Genomic DNA, 26,894 nt, shown 5'->3' on the forward strand with positions numbered 1-26,894 from the left:
ATTTTTCTTCCTTTGTCTGCCCCATCCTCTCTTGTTCTAATTCTTTCTTCCCTTTTAGAAATTACCTCTGTGCTCTTCACTCAGTGAAATTCCCTGAAAATGTGAACAGATAAATGGAAAGCCATGCTTCCATGTGTTGTGTGGAGAGAAGATCCCCTTGCATTTGGTTTCCTTTGAACATTAGTCTTCTTCCTGAGCTTATGTTGTGCACGAGCGCATTGTTGCCCCTTGTTCCTAAATACACACAAAGAGCATTTTATGCTAAATTATAATGATAGCAGGACTGTCAGTATCCTCCTCATAAGTAGTGAAGTAAAACAAAATAAAACTTAATATTCCTGGTTTCATGTATGTAGATGATCTGAAATTGTGTATATGGATTACTTTTCACATTTGATTCACCTTGGTTGGCTTCATAATGCTGTCACCTGGGTGCCAATTAGTACACTGGACATCTGCCAGGAAGGAGCTGAAATGAGGTCATCGGCTTATTTCATCTTGGCACCAAGGTCACTGCTAAGCTGTATTTAACCTGGTGCTAGAGAGTAAAGACATTATTTAGTCCAGGAGCTGTTTTATATGCAGGAGGCTTATAATAAAGAGAGATATACAGGCTTGCTTTGTTTTTTTTTTTCATTTTTCTTACAAAAGAAAGATAGTGAAAGCCTACCACAAATATTTCAGAATTATGGCAACCACTACTAGCATATAAAGTACACATTATAGATTTGTCCAGCATAGTAAAACACATTATTCATATAAGGAAGTTGCTTATACCATTCTGTGTTGTATCTCATAGTTGGGTAAATAGTGACAACCATGTCATCTGGAAGGCAGGGAGTGTGCTTACTTAGAAGAAATGGGGGTTTGGAAAGAACATACTAGTTGGGGGTTGACAATATTCCCACTAAAGGGCCAGGATCTTTATTTTGATGTTTTTCTCATTATGAATTTTTATATTAGTCTTTTTAAATATGTTATTAAAATAGCATTTGTCTCAATTAATGATTATTTTGGTGCTCCTTAAATTTTGAACCATTCTAATCTTGGCGCTACAAACTAACATGAGCTGAAGGCTCAGAAGATCTATAGAAGATTATAGTGTCATAAAAATCACCATACTGACCCTATATTTTACCATAAATAAAACAACTCCAAGTTGCATCATTACTAACATTTGAGATTTTTGAGTGCTTAATATAGAGCATTAAAGTTATAAGCATCATTAGAAGTCAATAATAGATTGATTCATAGCCATTTCATAAAGGGAGGGATAAGGGAGATGTGGTTGAACTACATAAAATTCGTGATCTATATTTAAACAGGAGCCCATATCCAAGGCAGATTTCCCTCACTCTATCCTTCAGGAATCAGGGAGATATTTTATTATTTTTATTTTAAATAAGAAGAAAGTTAAAGTTCTGATGGGGGGTACATATTGGTGAAAATGGAGATTGACTATGCATGCAGGAACTTACTTTTTTCATCTTCATTATAGAAGCAAAATGAACAGAAAATTAAATCTGATATGCAAGAAATCTTGCTTGCTCAGACACTTGCTATGAAATAAAGATTGAGCCTTGACCAAGCTCTGAGCTCCTATATTGGATTTTCAAAATCTTTGAAAAATATTTTCAAATTTGCTCCTTCGTAGTTGTTAATATATTCCTAGAATAAATATATTTCTATGTTCTAAGAAAATGGAAAAGCACCCCCAGTGGCCAACTTATCATTTGGTATTCCTATAGCTGCCAACATAAAAATCGACAGCCACGCACATCTAGTTTATTTTATTTAAAATTTTACATACATTTAAATGTTCAATATGTTTTCCTCTCCCAAATCACTTTATGAAACCCAAGTAGACATATCCAGATGAATTCTATTAAAAGAAATATTCTTTTGATGTTTACCAAGGATCCTACACTTTATACTCTTTTTGAGACTGATTTCCTGGATACTTTCAACATTATATATTTTCTCTCTTCTATAAGCTCATGTACAAATGAATTCCTATCTGATTCAGAATTACCAGTAAAGGTGTACCTGTGTGTGAGCATGTGTATGTATTAAGTGTATGTGTGTGTTTGTACATATGTATGTGTGTGTGTATGTTCCCGTATGTGTAAGCATTGCATTTACCCACTTGCCCCCACCTTTTATTGGAATTAGGAATTGCAGGTGCATATACTTGTTAATGTCCACTCTGAGGTGGCACACCACTTATGAATAAGAATTATGAGTTAATCACCTTTGCATCGATGGCTTTTAACTAGTTTTGTGTTGCCACGTAGTGCTGCTCAATATGAACTCATCCAACAAGTGATGCCTTGTTTCTACTATCTTTATCTTGGGGATCTTCTAATAATAGAGCAGTTATTTTCAGTGAACTTAGAAAAGGAAAAGCTAAGAAAGGCTCAGGGAAGTGAAACAAAAGAGAATGCTCTTGTAGGGGTTGAGGAGCTTCTTAGAGCTTAGATGCAGGCTGGCGGAAGTCCAGAGCACATGGGAACCATAATAAATAAATGATACCTTTTATTCTCTGCATCATAAATGACTGCACCTGACTGTTCAGCTCATGCTGCCTTTATAATTTTCTTCATTTCATGCTTTACATCCTTAATAAGATCAAAATGCCCTGGTGGAGAGATCATATCATAAATTCTTTTTGTACTTCTCACAGTGCCTTCGCAGTCTTGAAAGTATATAAAATTTAAGTAGGTGTGGCATTAAACTAACTGAAAGTTTATTATGTTTTTCCTTTGCACTGAAGTAACTACATATCTAGGCTTTTAGAAATGAGGAGAATGTTGTGATTTGAAGGGTTCAAAGTGAATCAGTTATCTACTCTTAACTGTATTAATCAGAGTCCCAACTGAAAAAGGTGACACGCTCAAATTAGGATAATTTGAAGAAAGTTTCTGTACAAAGGTGTTACTTACAAAAATGTGGGTGGGGTTTTTGGGGATTACAAACAACAGTGAAATAACTTGGGCTTTATAATAGTGAAGGAGCTTTCCCAGTCTGAGGTCTAAGGGGCAATGGCAAAGAGGTGTTAGTAGAACTTAGAAAAAAGAGTACCATGTAGAAAAGTTTGTAGTGACTTTTGGTCAAAATACAGAACCAGCTCAAGGCAATCCCAGAGTTATGAAGTCAAGGAAATAAATACCTTGATCTTACACTTCTTCCTCTCTCCTATCTCCTGCCATGACTGCCTATTGGCCAAACCCAAAGGGAAGCTCTAGGTTGGAAACCCTCTATGGTATCATCCATACAAGTTAGTGTTCCCATGCAGGAAGCTGGGTGGAAAAGTGCAGAGAGTGTATTTGAAGGGGCACATGAATTATATCTGACACATTATCTCTTATTAGAAACTGTCCTGATCCTTGAAATTTTATACTACTAAAAGGATTATTTTCTTTTTAAAAAATATAATAAATATATAGTTGAATGCACTAAGTCACATGCCTATATGATGCCACCCCACTTTAATTGCAAAATAATGTTGCATATGCTATATCAGAGATACATACAGGATACAGTGGAAGTCAGGAAGGAGGAAACAACTTTATTTGTAGAGACAGCAAGACTTCTGATTTGGGTAAGATCTTTAAAGATCTCATTAAAGAAAGGAAGAAGGAAATGTTATGCAGAGAGTACAGGGTGAGTCATGAAAAAGCATAGCATGACTCTGAAAAAAAACAAGAGTAATAGAAAAGGAAAATTGGCCTTTGGAGTCAAACTGAACCCTGTTCGGTGCCATTTATTAGCTATGTGTACTGAGAAATGAACAAAACCTCCCTGATGCTTTATTGTATCACCTCTGAAACAGGCACAATAATTCCTACGTCATAGGTTACTTGCACTGATGAAATAATATATTAAAAGAACCAATAATTATGTGCAGGTCCTAGGAGCACTCTCATTCCAAATAATTACCTGGGCTATAAAGTAATGGCTTGTTATTAGGCTGAAAAACTCTAGATTAAAAAGACAAACAAACAAATCAACAAAATAACTTTCCAGTTTAGAGTTACATGATAACTTATGTCTTGGGTGTAGATCACCTACAGCAGTAAGTAATCCTATTAGTTCCCTTTTATGGTTGTTCTCTGCTGGTATCTAATATTGGTACCAAATAATTTCCCCTGTCTTGGCTCACTTGTTACTTTGTAAATGTTGTAAAACCAAAAGTCTACCCTACATGAATTTCAATATATTTTAGGTCTAGCTTATGTGCATATTAAAGAGCAGTAAGTAATGACTTTGAATGAATGGAGTCATATAATTCTTCAATTTCTATTCATTTATTCAAGAAATATCTTTTAACTATTATAGTTAGTTCAGTCTTGCTTTCTTCAGATTTTCTGAATACGGTGAGGTTTTTCTATTATCTAAATTATCGCGTTTGCTAACTTTGAGGTGTTTATGAACTGTAAAGCCAGTAAGTAACTGGCTTTATATGTTTTCTTCTTCTTTTTCTATATTGGTGTATATGAAGGTACATGTATGTGCCAATCCACTTACTTTATGCCCTTCCCTCCACCTCCTCGCCCTTCATAGAAAAGATCCAGAAAGATAGCATATAGTAATTGCCTCTTTGGTAGCTTTCTTACATTACATTTGAAAAAAAATACTCCGTTATTTCCCATTGAGTGTTTTTTAGGAATCTTGCCTTTAGTTTATCAATATATGTCAATCAGTTTCCCAATCTGTACTCAGAGCTTAGCCAGATTTAGGTTGGCAATTATATATGAATTGGACTACCTGTCCCCAAGCAGCAATTGGTTATTGATTTCTAATACTACTGCATACACCTGCAGGTATTCATTAAATGTTAATTAATGATAGTATGCTAAGTGGAATTGATTTGCAGATTCTGGCTGATTACTCTTCTATTTAAAATTATGAGATGCACAGCAGTAACCCGTCAGTAGATAGGATCAAATTTTAATTTATTGCATGTGTCTAGAAAATTGTAGAACTTTAAGAATTCAAAGAAGTATATATTTGTAGTAGATATGAAAGATACTACATAACAAAAAAGTGAATAGAATGTAAGACATCTAACAGCTTTTTCTAGCTTTCTCTTGCCTTTGTTTTTCCTTAATTTAAAAAAGTTTTCATTTGGATTCAGTTATGTAAAATTCATGTAAAAGCTAGGTAACTTTTTTTTTAATTTTTAGCATATTTGTTTTTAAGTGGATAATAAATTAAAACTTTGAACTGCTTATTGTTGCCCTAAGTGATGTTATACTTTTCTTTCCTAAGGACAATTGCCTTTTTTTTTTTTTTTTTTGACGTTTTGGTAGTAGTTGCACATTAATTTGAGAGGTGAGAAGGAAGTGTCTTCAGTTTTATAATGTTTCTCTTAAGATGCTTCTCATTTGTTATAAGCAATTTTCTTTCTTTTTTTTTAATTTTTAATGTTTATTTTTGAGAGAGAGAGAGAGATACGGAGTGCCAGCAGGGAAGGGACAGAGAGACACAGAATCCGAAGCAGGCTCCAGGCTCTGAGCTGTCAGCACAGAGCCTCACGTAGGGCTCAAACTCACGAGCCTTGAGATCATGACGCCAGCCCCCAGCCGAAGTTGGTCGCTTAACCAACTGAGCTACCCAGGTGCCCCTGTTATAAGTAATTTTCAAACATAAGACTCCATATTTGTTTTCAAGTGCCTGCAAATGGCTAGTGGGGGTCATAATTTTAAGGGATAATTTCAGATTTTCATTCATTTGTTTACTTAATATTATCCAGTATTATCCAGTATTATCCAATATTATCTTAATTTATCCAGTATCATAAAATTAACGTTTTAAAACATCCAAGAAAACCCCACTATAATAATGCTGATATAATTAGCCAGATTGACTCATTTGGAGTAAAAAGAAAAGAGTTAGTATTTTAGTAAAATGAATTTGATATATTTCTGACATCAAAATTAATTTATGTCCATTAAGGTTGTTGGTTTTTGTTTTTGTTTTGTTTTGTTTTTAATTATCTAAGTGGAGCTTTATATGTAAGGCAACACTCCTCAATACTACTTGTATTTAAATTAATACTCCATTAATTAAAGAAATTAAAGAAATAGAACCTAGAGTTTTCTAAGCCTTAAACTGTAGTTGCAATAATAGTAATAATAATCAATATTTATATTAATTAATAATTATTAATATTAATGTTTTATTAATATTATTTATTATTATTATTATCCCTCAACCTATATCTGGAGTTAGGGGTCTCATCTAATTGTCCCATTCTAATTACTAATAATTCCAAGACCCTACAGAAGGAATAAAGGCCAGGGGTGCCTGGGTAGCTCAGTCAGTTAAGAATCCAACTCTTGATTTCAGCTCAGGTCATGATCTCATGGTTAGTGGGATTGAGATCAGCATCAGGATCTTTGCTGACAGTGCAGAGCCTGTTTGGGATTCTCTCTCTCCCTCTCTGCCTCCCTCCCACTAGCTCATGCACGCAGGCTCTCTCTCTCAAAATAAATAAATGAATACACAGATAAATAAGTCAATATTAAAAAAAAAAAAAAAGAATAAGGGCCACACAGTCACATGTTGTTCCATTTTGTGATCACAAAATAACGTTTAGTTGTTTTTGGTTAAAGCTCTATTAACTTCTGAATTTGACAAATTAGATTTCCCTAAATATTTAAACATGTTCATGCACTAATTAAGATCCTTGAGCCATTTTATTTGTTTATTTCCTAAAATTTTATTTGAGTATAGTTGCCACACAGTGTCAGTTTCAGGTGTACAACATGGTGATTCGCCTTCTCTATATGTTATGCTATGTTCATCATAAGTGCATCTGCTGCTTGTCACCATGTGCTGTTACAATTATGTTCACAGTATTTATTATGCTGTGCCTTTTATCCCTGTGACTTATTCTTTCCATAATGGGAAGCCTGTACCTCCTACTCCTCTTCATCCATTTTGCCCATTCCCCCAACCCTTTCCCTCTGGTGATCATCAGTTCATTCTTTGTGTTTATAGGTCTGATTCTGCTTTCTTGTTTATTCATGTATTTTGTTTTTTAGATTTTACTCATTAGTGAAATCATATAGTATTTGTCTTTCTTGATCTGACTTATTTCACTTGGCATTATACCTTCTAGGTTTATCCATGTTGCTGCATACCTGAGCTGTTTTAAACCATAATAATATATTTAATTCTCCTAAGTACTACTGCCAGCCTCCAAGGGAAACATAGAGATCTGCCAAAATCTTCCCAAGCATGTATTGAGTACTTACCAACCTATTATGTCCAGACACTTAGATTTCATAAATATTTTTCTTTTAAAAATTCAAAAAATCACTTGTGTTACTTGCATTCTGCACATACTCTATTTGGTTTTAAAATAACTCTTCACCAACTGATTGCTTTTGAAGCAATACAATACGCTCCTTTCATAATATTTTTCCTATCTGACTCATTAACCCTAATTGTATGGTTATTATACTGATGATATTGAAAATTGATGGACTAACCCATCAGAAGTGGCAAAATTTTTGAGTTTCAGAAAATTTGGAAGGAAATTTTGATTTTTTTTAATGTTTAACATACATGTAAGACTGAATTAGGAAATCTTGACTACAAAAAGTCATGTTTTAAGACATAGATCAAATAGGGGCACTTGGATGGCTCAGTTGGTTAAGTGTCTGACTTGATTTTGGTTCAGGTCATGATCTCACTTGAGTTTGAGCTGCACATCAGGTTCTGCACTGACATTGGGATTGTTTTTCTTGAGATTCTTTCTCTCCCCCTCTCTACCCCTCCCCCACTCAAGCTATCTCTCTCAAAATAAATAAATAAACTTTAAAAAATAGATCAAATAATCTATAATCAGCGTTAGTGCAGTTATGTTTGTGTATTCATGTGTGTTTATTTTAAAAGAAATCATCCTAAAATGTACTCATCCCATCACCAATATGAGAATTAGAGTCTGCTTAGCCTTTCTGATAGTGTTAATCATTCTAAACTAGTATTACAAGGGTTTTGGATTAAGAAGCAGATAAGGAGTAGTATTCTTTACAGGAACTTCCATGTCCATAGTCAATTTGGGAACAACATGTGACTTTCTGGCCCCTGTTCTTTTTGTAGGGTCTTGGAATCATTTGTAGTTAGAATGGGACAATGAAGTGAGACCCCCAACTACAGACATAGGTTAAAGAACTAACAGAGTGTACATAGAGACTCTTAAACATTTATTGAGAAAACAGCTAACACTTGAGGAAATCATAGAGTTAGTTTGTAATATGTTTATATCAAGCAAGTTAGGAAAATATTCACAAGTATCCTTACTAAAGGAAGTGACAATTGTTCTGAAACTATAATGTTCTTAGTGTTGGATTTTTGGCACATTATGCAAATGTGTTCTCTGTGAAGTTAGCTAGAAGGCTGGGTTCAAATTCCAGACCCCTAAGGTGTGTTTTATGTCCTGCCCTTGCAGACATAGACCCTAAAGCTGATGAAACACAGCAAACCCAAACATTAACTGTGGGAGACAAAGTACTGGACAGTTAAGCTGTTCTGACTGCAAAGTTAATTGTAGTGGTTTAAGAGAACAAAATTCAAATTCAAATCAAAATCAGAGCTTTTCTTAATTTTACACCATTACAATGATTACTATTTGTCATTTGTTTATTGGAGTAACTTAATTTTTTCAAGTTTATTTATTTATTTTGAGAGAGAGAGAGAGAGAGAAACAGCACGAGCAGGGGAGAGGCAGAGAGAGGAAGAGAGAATCTGAAAGTGCAGAACCCAAAGAGGGGCTCAATCCTATGTACCATGAGATCATGACCTGAGCCAAAATTGAGTTGGATGCTTGACCAACTAAGTCACCCAGGTGCCCCTGGAGCAACTTAATTTTGAGCTATCTATCATAGCATTTTATCTTAAAGCATCGGTTCTTTTGTATATACCAAAACCCATTCTATAAAACTGCCTTGTAATATTAAATAATTATCATCTGTGGCAATTAAAACTAATATTGTGTGAAGGAAAATGTCTCAAGTAAGTTAAATCTCCTATTGAGCATATACCAAACACTACACTCAAGTAAAGGTAGTAAAATTTAACTTTAAAAAATGATTTATGAACTTAACCCCATTCCTTCCTGTGTTGCCTGTAGGCAGAGCTGTGTAGAAACAACTGCTTAATGCAAGTTCCTTTTCTTTCGATGATTCTCTTCTAGATGTTTCAAATACTTTTAAAGTAACAAACTTTGGAGAGAAATCAATTATGTTAACTGTCAACATGTATTGAAGATTCTGAGGGGAGTGAGAGAATTAGAGTATGACTTTAAAGAAATATGGAGGCATCTATAAGCCTCCTCTCTCCCACCTCATTAGCTTTTCCCTCTCCAGTGAATAATGCCCATAAGCATATAACATTCTGTATTATTTCCCAAGCTAAATCCCCTTGGCCCCACAACCCGCCTACACACCCACTCACTACCCCCACTTCTGTGCTCCTATATACACTACAATGCCTAGAGAAGTAGTTTATACTGGGTGTTTCTGTTTTCTCTCTTCCATAATCTTACAAACACATTCCCACGATGATTATATTTGTGCTGGTCTGATCAATCCTCCAAGGACACCGATAATCTCCATGTTGCCTAATCCAGTGTTCTCTGTGTTTCCTATACTAGTGGTCTGTGTTCTCTCAGTCATCATTTTATCTAACCTCTCAGCAGCTCTTGACTCACCAGACCACTTTCTCCACTCAGACTTTCTGGTTTCTCTTCTGACCTTACTAGATGTACCTTCTCAATCTACTTTGCTAATTCCTCTTCCTTTTCTCAACCTTTAAACATCGCAGCTCACTTGAACTGCATTTTCTCTATTCTAGAGGCAGCATTCCTTAGGTGCATCATCCAGTCCCATATTTTTTAGACTACTGTTACATGGATGACTTCCAAATCTGCATTTCAGTCTGGACCTCACCTCTGGATTGTAGACTTTGTTTTACTCCCTGCTGTATCCTCAGAACCTAGAGTAGTGACACCCACAATACAGGTGCTCAATGAATATGTGTTGGGCAAAATAATCAATGCTCTGCTTTACTTCCCATGGATATTGTAAAAACCAAATGAATCAAGGGATATAAAAGTAACTTGCAGGGGCGCCTGAGTGGCTCAGTCGGTTGAGGGTCTGACTTTTGATTTCAGCTCAGGTCATGATCTCATGGTTCATGGGATCAAGCCCCAGATCAGGCTTTGCGCTGACAGCTTGAAGCCTCCTTGGGATTCTCTTTCTACCCCCCCACCCCCACCCCGCCTCTACCCTGCTCATGCTATCTCTCAAAATAAATAAATAAATAAATAAATAAATAAATAAATAAACAAACAAACATTAAAAAATAATCTTGCAGATTTCTATTATTCCAAAACAATAAAAAGAGGGAGATACAAGAGAATTTTAAAAATGGATTTCATCATTCTAATCTAGATCTTCAAAAGTGGCATGTCTTCTCAAATTCAGTGTCCTTTTCACTCTTCAAACTCTGGGCATCAGGAAAAGAGGTATAACAAATCTGTATTCAGATACAAAAAGAAGCGCTCTAATGTTTGGCCAGATAAAAGTATGCCGTCTCTAATGTAGGAGGCCCACAAATTTACTAGACTCAGTAATCCCAACTTGAGTGATATGTCCTTGCAAGCTAGTTGCAAAGTGTTAATTATTTACAATGAAAATAAGCAATTAGATAAGTTATATGACCCATAGCTTTAAAGCTTAGTACTTTGTAGCTGAATGGGTGTCACTGAAAAAATAAGATATAGATATAAGCTAACAGGAAGACTGTGGCTAAAATACGTAAATTCTAAAATTTACAGTCTCTGCCTGTTAAAGCAAACTGTCAGGGTGCCTGGGTGGCTCAGTTGGTTAAGCTTCCAACTTTGGCTCAGGCCATGATCTCAGAGTTGGTGGGTTTGAGCCCTGCATTGGGCTCTGTGCTGACAGCTCAGAGCCTGGAGCCTGCTTCAGATTCTGTGTCTCCTTCTCTCTATGCCCCTCCCCCACCTGTGCTCTGTCTGTCTGTCTGTCTGTCTCTCTCTCTCTGTCTGTCTCTCCCTCTCTCTCTGTCTCAAAAGTAAATAAACCTTATAAAAAATTATTAAAGCAAACTGTCTTACAAGAGTAGTGGTTCTCATGGTTTATGATACATTAGAATCATCTGGCAGGTTTCTGCATCTTACAGCAAGGATTGCAGGTCCCACCACTGCAGTCTCTGATTCAGTTAATTTGAGCTTGGATCTAAGAATTTGCATTTCTAACAAGTACCTTCCTACCTTCCTGGACATATACACTGTAGTATCATCACACTTTGAGAGATTCTGCAGTAGAGGGTTTATTTACATGTTCATGGGGAGTATAATGTTCAATATAATTCCAAAATATTTCTCCTAAATTTTCCAATATTCGACTCATCATTTGTGCTGTGTATTAAGGGACCTCCTAATAGACCAATAATTTTAATTTTAGATTTATTTAAGCCAGTAAATTCTCTGCCTTGCTTCTTTGACTATGAATGATGTTCCATTTGCTAGAAATTGGTGATTATTGACTGGGGTCTTGCTTTCCTTTATGATTCCAGTCTGTATCATCATTGTTGGAGTAACACTGATCTAAATATACATGACATTTACTCTACCTGCCTGTCTTCTATATCAGTCAGGTGAAATTTTGAATTCAATGATCTCTTAAACTAGCCAAGCTAAATTAGAAGAGGACACAAACTCTAGAAGCCTTGGCTCTGCCAGGGAAATATTCTATCTATTTCTTGGAAATTTCAATTAGAACTTAACTAGATGATGAGAAGGAAGTGGCTAGATTCTGAGCCTCTGACATAAGTGAAAGCCAAAATATATTGTTGGACTTAAATTGAGATTCTGTTCCAGATCCAGTACAATTTGGAAGACAAATATCCAAAATGTAATAAGTTATATCATGTTTATACTTAATGTACTTAGTACAAATAGAAGGTATTTTGAAAGGATGAATCCAAGAATGTAAAAATTAGTGGAAATATAATTATGCCTATTTGAAGTTTTACAATTTTCATTCACTATTTAAAAGTAAATTGATCACAGTTGTACTTTTAAGAACATGATCAATATGAAAATCAATAGTTACTTGAAAAATAAATCAATAGTTAATTTCCTATAAAAGGATTTTTCTTTACAAATATATTCAGAATATTTTTTTTTCAAAAATAAGCTAGCCTTCTGCATTTTAAAGGATTCAAATTATGTTTCATTTACTGAAAAAGTTAGAATCAAGATTATTATACATGGAAATAAAAATAACAGCATAGCATCCCATGTCCCAAACAGGACTCCAAGTATTTTGTGGTATTATTCATTCAATTAACTCACAATAACACCAGGAGGCAGGTGCTGCTAGCACCCTCAGTTAAACATGAGGAATTTCACAGCTAATCAATGACTAATTTGAACTTGATGAGTCTGGCTTCAGTGTCTGACTCTAACCTATTTTTAGTACTTCTTGAATGACATGTCCTTGTAGGAACTATTTGTTTTTGCAGTTTGATCCAGCTAGCACTTTGGTCTAATATTCACATTTGCTGACACTTTTTATTGTGAGGTTTGAGGAAAGGCAAGTCAGAAGAAACTTATACAGTATAAAATGTTTATGTCAATGCTTTCTATATCTGTAGCCAAATAGACAAACTTCCAGCAAACTATTTCTAAACTTAATGATTAAAAATCTACCATAAACAATAAATAGCAATCAATCTATAATTGGTTTAAATAGTATGCATTTCTAGTCACTTTCATCTTAAACATAAGTTAGCTATATACATAATGTGGTGTGATTCTTACAATGAGATTATGACCTAGTAAGGATGATATAAGAAATATGTAAAACAGTATTATAAAGTACTCGTGATGGGAGAGAGCCAAAGCATAAGAGACTGTTAAAAACTGAGAACAAACTGAGGGTTGATGGGGGGTGGGAGGGAGGGGAGGGTGGGTGATGGGTATTGAGGAGGGCACCTTTTGGGATGAGCACTGGGTGTTGTATGGAAACCAATTTGACAGTAAATTTCATATATTAAAAAATAAAAAAAAATAAAAAAAAAATAAAGTACTCGTGAAATTAAAATGTAGCATTAATTTTATTATAATGCAAGATAACATTTAGTAATGTGTTTGCTGTATGGTAGTGACTACACACTACAAATAAAATGATGGTTATTTCTATTGGGCCCTTAATTAATTCTCATTTTATGCTTTAGGGGTTTTAAAATATTCAAGATCTCATTAGAGAGTAATGCAACTTTTCTGTTGACAATATACACTGAAATTTTGTCCTTCTGATACTTAAGAAATTAACCTCTGAGGAAGAAATACTTGGAAAAAAAAACTTGATTAGCAAAGCATATCAAAAACTCTTACTCTTCAGATAACAATGTCTCTATTATACACAAAACAATATGAAAAATTAAAGATGATATTGATTGTGAGACCAATTTGTTTTCTGGCCTTATTTTGTAAACTACATGCTGCTTTATTATTTTTTTTGTTATTTATTAAGAAGTGATGGCATCCATAGAAGCCTATAATTTGTAGTTTATACTTCACATAACTTTGGTTGATTTGCAAATATCAGTCTCCATAAAAGGGAAGAAATGTTTTCCCATCTTAGTAATTTTCCACTGATATCCTTCAGAATTTACTTTATATCTTGCAATTTACCATTAGAGTTCTACTGCCAATAAAGACCCAAACTAAGTTTTGAGAAAAGTAATGCTTTAAAAAAGTAAAATAAAACCTTGCAATTGTAAGAGTGGAAATTAGTAACCCTAACTAGGATATAAAATATTTTCATGTAAGCTAATAAAATAAATAGTATAATATGCCTCGTTTTGACCTGATTTACAATTAGTGAGGAAACATTTTGCTTCTGAAATTATTAACAGTATCAGAGGTGTTCACTGAAATGTCCTCGGGTCTGTACCATGAGCTATGCTTGGAAATGAACCCAAATGTCTATACCACAGTTTCCCTTGAGCAACTTGATTTAAAATTTAAATATGAGGAAATAATTTACTGTATATATGTAAACGTTTTTTTACTCAAGTTGACATACATATAAATACTTTGTTTCTGAATAATTGTTTTGCTTTTTAGTTCATAATTTGGACAATTTACAAGTATTTTTCTCTAAGGAAAAATAACAAAAATCTACATTGGCAACTATTTTGGAAATTTCCACACAATAAATTCAGAAAAGTAATTTTTTTTATATTTTTTTAATAAAGGTGATGCACAGGGGCACCTGGGTGGCTTAGCAGGTTAAGCGTCAGCTCAGGTCATGATCTCGAAGTCTGTGAGTTCCAGCCCCACCTTGGTCTCTGTGCTGACAGCTTGGAGCCTGGAGCCTGCTTTGGATTCTGTGTGTCCCTCTCTCTCTCTACTCCTCCCCCATTCACACTCTGTGTCTCAAAAATGAATAAATGTTAAAAAAAACTTTTTTTTAAAGAAAGGTAATGCACATAATAGTAGTAGTCTTGTTTTCACTGAGAAAATCCTAGTGACATTAAGTGGTCTGTGCTCTGAGCAGCACTGGCCACCTGTCCCAAATCTTCCTTTGGGGATGTACTCAAGGACCAGTATCTGGGAAAAGAGGAATATGAGGTTATAGGTAAATTAATGAGAACTCAAGTGAGCACTCTTAAGCATTACTGGGTGACATTAGTGACAATTACCTTTCAGCTCACCTTGGCTTTTTATGGATTAGTACTTTCATGACCATTTCATTCTGATCATTTGCTCTTTTCAATAATGTTTTTTTCTCATGTAAAATAATACCTGATAGAATATCTGGACTAATGCATGAAACAACACAGGTTGAGCATCTGGAAGATGCAGAAAGGTACAAAAAAAGAGCAAAGAAATTCCCAATCCTATCATTCAGAGGTAACCATTGGCAAAATTACTGTGTATTTCTATGTAGTATCTTATTTATCTAGCTTTCCTTCTATATGAAAATTGAGATAATATCACATGTAAAAATGTGTTTATTTCCTTTTGTATAATAAAAACTCCTATCAAAATCCTATTTTAGTGGCTGCATCATAGGGAACATTATCCATATTCCTATAAACAATGAACATATATATTTTGACATATCATTTCCAATATTTCTCTTAAAATTAAAAAAAAATTCTATGCAGGGGTGCCTGCCTGGCTAGTCAATAGAGCATGTGACTCTTGATCTCAGGGTTGTAAGTTTAAGTTTCACATTAGGTGTAGAGATTACTTACAAATAAAAATTTTTTAAAATTCTATGCAAAATTATTCATAAATATTATCTCTTAAATTGTTATTATTTTATAATTATTAGAGGAATCAAACTTTTCATATAGTCAGTGGAATTGTACCTCTTTTTTAAATTAACTATACATTTACCTTATTGTAGATTTCTTGAACCTACCTTTTAATTTTAAATTAAGCTCTTTCTTAGCCTATTAAATTCATTAAGCTTTTCTTAATCTACCTTTTAATTTTTGCGAAAGTTAATTATGTCAAGTATTTATTTTATTTCAGAAAACTATTTTATTTCTGGAGAAGAAAGATTTATATCAAATGCAAATATACAGAAGACCCCCCAAAATGCACATGTATTTTCAATTATATATAAAGAAGTAAAATTGAATGATGTGACCTGCTCAGTTAACTTAAAATCACAAATGCTTGAAGTGTTAACACTAGCACCAAGGCATTATTACCTTCCCAAGCTAATATCTAAAGGCGTGAACAATTTCCTGAAACATATGTCCTATAAAAACATGTGCAAATCTAAAGTAGTATTAAAAATTAAAAACAAAGCTGCACAGATATTTATTAAATTAAATATTAATTTAATATTAATTAAATTAAATTAAAAATGGAAGCATTTTATTAAAATGGAATTTTAATAAAGCAGAATTAAAAATGGAAGGGATACACTGGCTTTAATAGGTATCATATCACATACACATACACATAGACACATAGGGATTGAAGATAACGATGACCCTGTCGCTCCAGTGATAATTAGATCTCAAGACGGCTTTTTAAAATTTCACCTTTTTAAAGAATTTTAGGTCCACAAATGGTTAAATGGAACATGAAGCCCTATAAAGGATTCACAAAGAGAGTGAAACTTGATTCACATGGTTGAAAGTCAATATTGAGTTTATTTATTTATCAAATGATATATCATTAAGTTGTTTTTGAGCCCCTTCAATTGCAAGGTACAGTACCCGCCCTTAGAACTGATGGGTTTTGAATTAGAACTGATGGCATCTCTAGTTGGAAATCACGTATTTTCAGTAGAGTGTCTAGTTCATGTTTGTATAAATGTCTCCAATTGTTTTAATCGCATTCGTAGCAAAGAGTCTATATTTCCACCAAGACTGGTAAATAAAAATTTTTAAATATTTTCCCCTTGTCTTGTTAATACACTGAGGAATCAAGGTCCATATCCATGGGTGAAATTCACAGATGGGATTTCATATCTGTGATTGGCAGTCTAAATGAGACTCAGGGTCACGCATACAGCACCACTGGCAGAGATAGAGAATCAAATGAAAAGTCAGGGGATAATGGCCAGTTGTGCTTATCATTCTCTTTCTTCCCTGCTTTCAGGCAGAAACACACTCTAGTGGCTGTCACTCACTCATTACTAGGCTGTCTCTGCCTGGGCTGGGAGTGACACAGCAGGATATTGCCGCCCGAATTACTAAGCGTCCCTTAGGCAAAGACAATAATTAAAATATTTTCATTTCACAATGGTAAATTTTTGGCTAGTACTATGGTATAAATGGGTAAGAACACAAAATAAATTATTAGTACTGCGCTGTGTCAAATGAAGCCTATTTTTCTTTTGTCATTTAGTTTTTTCTGCTGCTTTTATGTTATACGGCCACATGCATATTAACGTTGACATATTTACATATATGTACAGTATATAATTTTAATGTGCATTGTTATGTATCAAGTAAAGATAGCCTTTAAAATGATAATTATATGTATAATATATAATGACATCATATATATATGATTATATATATATACATATATATATATATATATGTATATATATATATATATATATATATAAAATTGACTAATTGTTTCCAAGCACCTGCTACACATAATATCTCTGGGGTCAAATTAATTTTTTTTTTTTAAGTTTATTTATTTTTGAGACAGAGACAGAGACAGAGTGCGAGTGGGGGAGGGGCAGAGAGAGAGAGGGAGACAGAATCTGAATCAGGCTCCAAGCTCTGAGCTGTCAGCCTTCAGCACAGAGCGAACGATGGTTGGGATGGTTGGTGGGGGGCGGGGGCTCCAAAACTATGAGCCGAGCTGAAATCAGTCGCTTAACCGACTGAGCCACCCAGGTGCCCCTCTGAGGTGAAGTTAAATGTAATATGTTCTTTTTGCATTTGTAGGTGTAGTAGCCATTAAATGAGACTGAATTGGTGTTTGCAGCATTTCTCCTTTAGCCTAACACCGGGCTAATATTCTTACTTTATTTCATTGAATTCTCACAAAAATGTACTATAACAGTATTTTTATATCTAAATCATAGTTAAAAACACTGAGTTTGCAAAAGTTATGTAATTTCCCAGAAATTAAGCAGCTAATATAAAATTAAAGGTAGGTTTTCTGACTCCTGAACTGGCGCTTTTTCAGATACAAGTTACTTAAAGTGATGACTGACCAAGGATAGACCTACAGGTGTAAGAGGGTTATTGTTTCCCAAACAGTGAGGTGTTCTTTATAATGTGAGAAGTTTAGTCTTATTTTTTCAGGAATTTTGTAAATGTTAAGAAACCACTTTGCTGTGGTTCCTCAGCCCCTCCTCCTACTTCCATCCAGTTGTATTAAAATGTACATCACCAATTTTAGTTGTTCGTCTGATAAGCTTAAAGTTATTTCACTTCTCTGACCTTTCGCCTGTTCTGACATTCACATCGGTGGTAGAATAACTGTATTTATCAACTTAGGACAGCTGTATAGAATTCAGAGGTTGCAGATTCAATGCCTACAACTTTCACGGCTATGTGCAAGTTGGGTTGGGTGGTAAAGAACAGTGAATGGTGAGCCTATTGTGAATTGGAGCATGCAAGCTCCTCATGAAGGTGTTCAGATCCACTTAGAAACCAAACAGCAAGGTTTCCATCAAACACAACACTTGCATATGAATCAGTTCAACCCAAGGCTGCAAACGTACAACGCTTAGTGTTCACTTAGTGAATAGTTAAATATTCATAGATATTTGGAGCGCCTTAGAAGTTAGTATAATACTAAAATATTTTCAGAATTCAGTTAAATGTTCCATTTCCTTAATTATTCCTTCCATGAACAACAACACTAATTATTTTCGAAGAAAATGAAGCAATATAGTTGCTGATACATGTCTTTAACCACAAGATAGGAAGTAAGAAAAACCATGCCTCAAGACCTCTTTCAGGGTCATATACGGTGATGCCTGTTTTGTCAATGAGAAAATTGAGTCACCAGGGAAATGTAAATGCTAGAAAACATCTCTAAGAAATTAAATCACATGCATCAGACGTCTGGCACTTCAAAGTTGATATTGGAGACTATAAAGGTTTAAAAGTATATGGGGGCGCTTGGGTGGCTCAGTCGGTTAAGCATCCGACTTCAGCTCAGGTCATGATCTCACAGTTCGTGGGTTCGAGCCCCACGTCGGGCTCTGTGCTGACAGCTCAGAGCCTGGAACCTGCTTCATATTCTGTGTCTCCGTCTCTCTCTACCCCTCCCCTGTTCACACTCTGTCTCTGTCTCAAGAATAAATAAACATTAAAAAAATTTTTTTAAGTATATGGGTTGTTCTTTTGGAGGGTGAAATAAGAGAAACCATCAAGCTTTTGCATGGAGGCACCACTGGGGTTTCAAAGCTCATGCTTCGACGTGAGGGCCATCTAGGGGTTTAAATTGTGGGCAGGCTTGTGTGTTCTTCTCTTTTCTTTGTTTGCCCACCCTGCAGGTGTGTTCTGGGAGCAGAGCCTTATTTTCCAGGATGGAGGAATACAGGAGGACCTCTGGGTCAAAAGTTTTACATGTGGTTCTTTTCCCTTTCCTAGAGCTCCCCTGCTTACCCATGATGTCCTGGTGGCCTCACTGTGTGTGGACTAAGAAGTACTTAGACTGCTCAGCACTTGCTTCCAATGAATATCCAGACTCTGGATTATTTCTCCATCTTTCATTTTGCTTTGCCAATTCTCCTTGTTCAACAGTGCAGTGTGAATAGATTGGATTATAAGTTAATGCAGACCTATGGACTGTTGCTAGGACAAAAAGGCAGGCTTTGTTTGGGGAATGACATTTGTTCTCCAGTTTTCTCCTGGAAACATAAGAGCCTTTCCTTTTTAAGCAGATTTTTTTTTTTCATACTGAAGCCATGGTAAATATTTCCAATTGATTGGGTAGGCACAGTGTACATTTCAGGGACTCCTGCTGCTGATGAAGAAACTTCAGCCGAGCATACACTCATGTGTTACTGTCTTATAGGAGGCGATCGAGATCGGATGACAGCAAACCATGAGAGCTACCTCCTTATGGCGAGCACCCAGAATGATATGGAAGACTGGGTTAAGTCCATCCGTCGAGTCATATGGGGACCTTTTGGTGGAGGTGAGTATATATAGAATCATGGAAAAACAGAAAGGTCAGCCAAACCTGTTCACCCTTTCTCTGCTCCCAGTTGATGTTATTATCAGCTCCTATTTTCAAATGGATGAGTGTTAAAATAAATAGTAAATTATACCATATTATTGTTAAGGTATATATGTAAGTAACTCCCAGAAGTTAAATTTAGATCAAATATCAATAACTGATCTTTTTCTATGAATATCTTGAATTATAAAAAGGGATGATATGGGTTTTTTTTTAATTTTTCCATTTCACTAACAATAAATAGTTATGGGAATGATACTATAATATAGATTAGTTAAGACCCTGCAGATATGGGGCAAAGCATTTTTGACTAGGATCTTTGGAAGGGATCGTAGCCCCAAGATGCGCAGCAATATCAAAGAAGAATAGCAATGCTCTAGATGATAATCCACTGATTACTAGATTTAAAAAAAATGCTTTGTGATCTGACAAGTGTTTGTGGATTTGATAAGTTTTTAAAAATCTTAGTTAATATAGTTTTGAGAATGTGCCATGTGAAGAATAAACTAACTGGTGCTGTAAATAGAACCAAAAGGAGGAAGAAAGGGTAAAAGAAATAATCTTTGTCTATCAAGGAATATAAAAGAGATAAAATAGATAAGCAGATATAATGTAAACAGAAAAATTATTTAAAGTAAAAATTCAGTACTGGAAACCAAATCAAGAAGAACTCAAAAAAATTTATCTATAGCCAACATGCACTTCCCAAAATGTAAAGCCTAATTATTTTATGCGGATGTAGTTAAAATAAATTATATTAAATCAAATTCATATTTAGCAAACTGATTATAATTCTAATATTTATTTTATATTCTCTTTTGTGTATTGGCAGCACCCTGAATTCAGAAGTGATTCTTTTTTCCCTTAATATATTAGATACTTCTTAGGCTGACTCCCCATTCTACATCTTAGAATAACTTCAAAGGTGTACTTTAAAAAGTTGGAAAGTTAGGTTTTACCAGGTGAATGATACATGTCTGGAAATTGTCTGTTTTCTAACAGTGTCTTCTGTTGGGCAAGGCGGAGGTTCCTAACCAGGGCAACTATTCATCCCAGTTTGCCTGGTAACAGTCTGGTTTACAACTGTTGTCCCAAGATAATTATTGATAGGGCTGTTTTTCATTTTCTTGATGTCCTAGTTTGGGTGGCAACTTATATGGTCACCCTATTCATATACTAAAATGGCTAGTAAATGACTGTGTAAAGCATTTGAAAAGTCCTGTGGGATGAGACACCCCCCCCCCCACCGGCTACAACATTAGTCATTAGTGGCTCATGATTATTATTGAGAGGTGTACTCAGTCACTGTCATTTCTAACGGCTCTCTTCCCCCCTGCTATCAAATTTCTGGGGCTTCTGAATTAAGGGATTCCCTTAATATCTGCTGAAGGAGGTATTTTTGTTCAGGGATTATATCCATCAAGTGTGCTATTCTCTCCCTTTCTTCCTCGTCCATCTGTCCCTTTCTTAAGAGAAATGAATGAGATCCAATTAGCTTTATCAAATCAGTGGCCACAGGAGTTCCCACCAGCCCAGGAGTCCCAGAAGTTATCCCAGTGGGACTAGACAACAGCTCTGAGCTGTATGTAAGTCTTCAAATTTATGAACTTGGAAGGGATGCTCTAGTAGTTGATAGGTTTATATACAGTAGTCCCCCTCATCTGCAGTTTCACTTTCCATAGTTTTTAGTTATTCGTGGCCTACCACTGTCCAGAAGCAGATAATACTCCTTCTGACCTATTGTCAGAAGGTCAATAGTAGCCTAATAGTGTGTCATGGTACATATGTCATTCACCCCACTTCATCTTATCACATAGGCATTTTACCATCTCACATCATCGCAAGAAGGGTGAGTACAGTACAAGATATTTTGAGAGGAAGCAACCACCTTTATTACAGTATTGTTATAATTATTCTATTTTATTGTTAATTATTATTTTTAATCTCTCACTGTGCTCAATTTTTAAATCAAACTTTATCATGAGTATGTATCTATAGTAAATAACATAGCATGTGTAAAGTTCAGGCATCCATCCACTGGGAGTCTTGGAACATGTTTCCCATGGATAACAAGGGACTATTGTACCTTATCTTATGGAATGAGCTTCAGGGATTTCATAAGTGCTTGATTGAAATTTACTTGTAAAGACCTATATTTTAGCATAGAACACTTACCATAGAAACAATGCTCCTATAAAAAAATTTCTACCCTTTTTGTTTAACTGAAGAGTGTTATGAGATTGCAAGACAAGCTTTCAAAGTACTCATTTACTTTACAATAAATCCTTTGTGATTTAACTGAACGTTAGAATTTTTAAAAGTTAATACAGAATATAGAACCAAACTGAATATTGACATTGATAAAAGATCACAACTGTCACCTATAATCTAGGGTTTCAAATGTTTGTATTAACATACCCCCTCCCTGCTCTTTGATTGAATTTTAAAGAAATATTAAAAATTTGAGTTTCAAACACATTTATATACCTGGAAACTCTTTTATCTATCTTATCTATTAGGAGTCCACTTAACATTTCATTGAAAATATGTTTTTTACTGATAAAGAATATTTTAAAACCACTGTTTCAGTTCAGTGCCACATTTTGTGGATTAGGTCATTGGGACCCAGGTAGGGTGAGTAACTTGACAAATGTCAGCCACACTATGAATAACAGAACTAGGAAGACAACCCATGGCCTCTGGCTTGTGGGCTTCCTCCTGCTTTCTTGTGCAATAGTGTGACCTATTACCTCTACTGTGGGATTAACAAACCCACAATCACAAGCCCATGCCTTTCTGATAATAAAACTTGCACTGGTACTTACTGGTACATGAAAACAAAACAAAAAAAAAAATTAAATTGTAATAATTAAAGTAAATATGTTTTTTCAAGTCCTTCAAAAATACCTGAATTGATATCACCAAGAAAGTGAAAATGTAACCAACAGATTGGGAGGAGGTAGGTATTTCCGGATCATATATCTAATAATGAACTTGGATCCAGAACTTATAATGAACTCTTACAACTCAGTATTAAGGAGAAATTAAAAATTGGAATCAGTTTGACTCCATTAAAAGATGAGCAAAGAATCTGAATAAACATTTCTCCAAGGAAAACATGCAAATGGCCAAAAAGCACATGAAAAAATGCTCAGTCATTAGTCATCTGGGAAATGCAAATCAAAATCACAATGAGATAACACTTAATGCCCACTAAGATGGCTAGAGTCAAAAAGTCCAATAATAAGTATCGATGAGGATGTGAAGAAATCAAATGGCTCCTATGTTGCTAATCGGACTGTAAAATGGTACAGCTGCTTTGGAAAAGAGTCTGGCAGTTCCTCAATCAATTAAATGCAGAAGTATCATATGACCAGCACCCCTCGATAGATATATACCCAAGAGAAATGAAAACATATGTCCACACAGAAGCTTGTACATGAATATTTATAGCAGCATTATTGCTAACAGCCAAAAAGTGGGAACACCCAAATGTCCGTGTAGTATATCTACACCAGGGATTATTATGCAGTCATTAAAAAAGGAATAAGGTACTACTACATGCTACAATGTGAATAAACCTTGAAAACATCATGCTAAGTAGAAGAAGCCAGTCACAAAAGGCTACATAGCATATGATTCTGTTCATATGAAAATACAGAACAGGGAAAGCAAGACACAGACAGTAGATTAATGGTCACTTAGTGCTGGGATAGGAATGTTGGAGGGGATGGGTGATAGCCCACGATGTGGGATCTCTTTTTAAGGTGATGAAAATATTCTAAAACTGTTGATGGTTGTATATATCTGTGAATATGGTGGAAATCATTGAATTGTACACTTGAAATGGATAAATTCTATGATATGTGAATTATATTTCAGAAAAGCTGTTAAAAATATCAACTGCTGTAATTGCCTTTCATAAGAAAATATATCTCTCCTCCCTAAATTACGGAACCCAAGCCTGTTAATCCTGAACAAAGACTTCATAGATTCTAATCTCCCTCCCAACATTTAAATATTGCTATGGTCACTGATTAAATGGTATCTGTAAAGACATTTGGAAGGTGACGTATCACTCTGATTTATAATTTCTGTATACCACCTTTGGATACATTTTTAATGTGTTTATTTTAAAAAGGGCATTGCATTACCTATACTGCCGTTTCACAACATATGTTTTAAAAAGTTAAAGTTTTTCATGAGACACCTAAGCTAATTTTTGTTCAGGCTGCATAGATATGTAAAATATTCCGTTTTTACCATTACAATAATAAGACATTTTATTAAAAATAGGAGACACCGAAGGAGATTGCCAAACTTTCAGTCTCTTAGAAATGAAAAACTATTATGTGAAAATCATGGCTTTGGAACTACAGGTCTTTTCTTTTTATTTAATAAAGAAAACCTAAAACAGATAATCAGATAAGAGAAGGGAACCAATGGAAATGGGAGTGAACATTCACTTAACAACCTAACCTGATAACAAAATTCAGTATTGAATCTAGATACTTCAGCTTTGTGTTATCGGCTTAAAACCAATTGTAAACAGTTGCTTCCCCATTGGTAATGCTGAGAGGCATATGGTTTCTGCCTAAAAGTTAAATCCAAAAGTTAGGATGTCGAAATATTTATTTAGCTTTGGGAAAGTTTAAGGGTTTTGTTTTGCTTGTTTGTTTACTTTTTTTACAGTTTTGTTGTTGTTGTTGTTGCTGTTGCTGTTTTACAATTATTTTCCATTGTTTTGGGGGTAATATATATGGAAGTACCAAGCACAGGATCTAGGAAGAGTGTGAATCCATTGAGTGTTCATTAGGTCTGAGTGGTTTGCCTAAGTTTAGCTACTAACAAAATTAGGTTCCTCCTGTATTTCTGTCTCCTTACAAAAAAAGTTGAGTCAGAGACCCATCGATGCAGTAAAAGTACTGAATGTGAATAATCCACATGATGAATAACTGGCATGCAGTCAAGCAGGGGTTAATTAGGAGACAATGTGGTCTTCTTGCCTCTGACATAGACAGCTGTGTGATCTTGGATAAGGGGTATTTACCCCGGACTTTCAGTTTCCTTGTTTGTGAAATAAGAAAATTAGACAAAACCATTTTAACTGCGATTCGTTCCAGCTCCAGAGTCCTGGGGTTACATGTGTTCGCTCCATGCCAGTACTCAGGTCAGTGAAGTTTGCGGCTGGCGAGGTGTTTCCCAGTCTGGCATTGTCACTGTCTTGTTTATACTGAGTTACACTGTGTGCTTCCTTATTTTTCTAGTAGCAGTGACGCTGAAGGGAAAAACAAGTGTGAAACATAGGAAAGAAATAACCACTAATGATTCCTTCAGTGACAAACCATAACCAATCTGGGCATGCTGGTCAGAGTAATGATTTTTCTAAAGGAAATACCTTTGTAGTATCCTCAGTTTTGTAGTGTTCCTGTCAAATGGCTAGAAAGGCACGCAGAGACCTTTGGGGGTCAGTTGGGGTTAAAGCACTAGCATTCCACATCTGCTCATGGAACAGCCAGGTGGATGAATGATTAACTCAGTGAGTAAATTGTTCAGTGGGTGGGATTGAGAGTATGGGTAGACATGGGGTCTGGGGTGGAGAGGGTGCACGCCAAGAGCAGAGGAGAAAGTTGAAAACAGGATTGGTTTTCAAACCGTAACCAGAGAAATATATGTATGTATAAATATGTATAAACACACACACACATGAGTTGAGTTGACTTGTTTTATGATAATTGTACCTGCAAGTTCTCTGTTACCAGATTGAGAATATTTTTCTATTTCAGACACACACGTACGTACCAGTACAGACACATATGTTTTAGTGATATGCACATTTAAATCAGCACTCACAAATAGATTCAGTCGGAAAATCTCTGAAAAAGTCTTGTATAGGAAGAGAATAAATGCAGGAAGGAGGGGGTGCAAGTTCACCCCCTTGGGGTTGGTTTGGTGCTGTTTGATTTCTGGAGGGGCTGAGGCAGCCAGCTCTCAAGGAGCTGCACAGACAAGGGCAGAGAAGTCAATACCAAGTCAGACGAAGAAGAAAGGGGTTCACAGGCTGTGTGGCATTCTCCCTCCTCCCCTCATACTGTTGTGATTGCACCTGCTGCATGTGACCGGCGGGCACTGAAGGCGGTCGCAGCCACGGTGACGGAGGCAGCCGAGGCTGTGCCAGCTCCCGCCCAGCCCTCATTCAGAAAAGGGGAGACGGAGCAGGAGGAGGGGGAGGAGAGGCTCCCTGCAGAGCTGCCTCCACCACGGATCCGAGGAGGCTGCTTGGAATGGGCACTCAACTGTCCTGACGTGGCGATTCCCTCGGGAGCCCTGGGAGTTTGAAGACAGACGGGAAAAGGGAGAAGCCTGCAGAGAGCATCAAAGGATGAGGGGTGCTGTAAAAGGAACAGGGGAGTCCTTTGAAAAGAACCTATCATGCACTGAAATGCTTTCTGGAGAAGGTGCCATTATTTGCTTCCCCTTTTGCTCAGATGAAAGGAGCCAGCAAGGACCGTCCTGAAGTATTCCTCAGGGGCCTTTTTGTCATTGTTCCTTTTATTCCCCTTGCACACGACTATTTGCTGACCTTTCCAGAGGAATCTCAGTCCCCTCAGTTCCAGCTGAGAAGACAGTTCTTAATAAAAAAAAAAAACCAAAAAACAAAACAAAAAAAAAAAAAAACAAAAACAAAAACAACAAAACAAAACAAAACAATTCCTGCTGTTTGAATGGAAGGTGCGGCTGGCTGCCGTTCTTTTTGCTGTGACATTTTGGAATGTCTGCAGAAACTAAAAACAAAACACCCAAATCTTAAAGCTCCTTGGATTAGGCAAGAGAAAAGGAAGTTTTTGCCAAAAGAGAAGTAAATGAGAGGTGGTAACTTATCCCTGATCTGGGACCTGGATGATCAAAGCCTTCAAGTTCTAGGAATCAGCACTTCAGCCCTAACAAATAAACATGAGAAGGAGTGGCCGTGGGGTATCACACAGAGGCAGGTTTTAAAGGAAGCCTGGAACTGATTCAGAACTTCGGGCCTGTATGATGCCTGAAGACCGAAATACTGGGGGACGCCCCTCAGGTGCCTTAGCGTCAACTCCGTTCATTCCTAAAACTACATACAGAAGAATCAAACGGTGTTTTAGTTTTCGGAAAGGTAGGTAGA

At 35.8% G+C, this 26,894-nt stretch overlaps 1 protein-coding gene across 3 annotated transcripts in view; it reads left to right on the forward strand.

Annotated features, from left to right (window-relative positions):
* Positions 1-26,894, forward strand: part of ARHGAP24 (Rho GTPase activating protein 24) — a 516,123-nt gene that overhangs the window by 422,065 nt on the left and 67,164 nt on the right. For 2 of the 3 annotated variants that reach the window (XM_049632110.1, XM_049632111.1), the window contains one exon: positions 19,571-19,693. In XM_049632110.1, coding sequence (XP_049488067.1) covers positions 19,571-19,693 — 123 coding nt within the window. The other variant, XM_049632112.1, reaches the window with a different exon arrangement.

This window comes from Panthera uncia, chromosome B1, assembly GCF_023721935.1.
Source record: "Panthera uncia isolate 11264 chromosome B1, Puncia_PCG_1.0, whole genome shotgun sequence".
Lineage (NCBI taxonomy): Eukaryota > Metazoa > Chordata > Mammalia > Carnivora > Felidae > Panthera > Panthera uncia.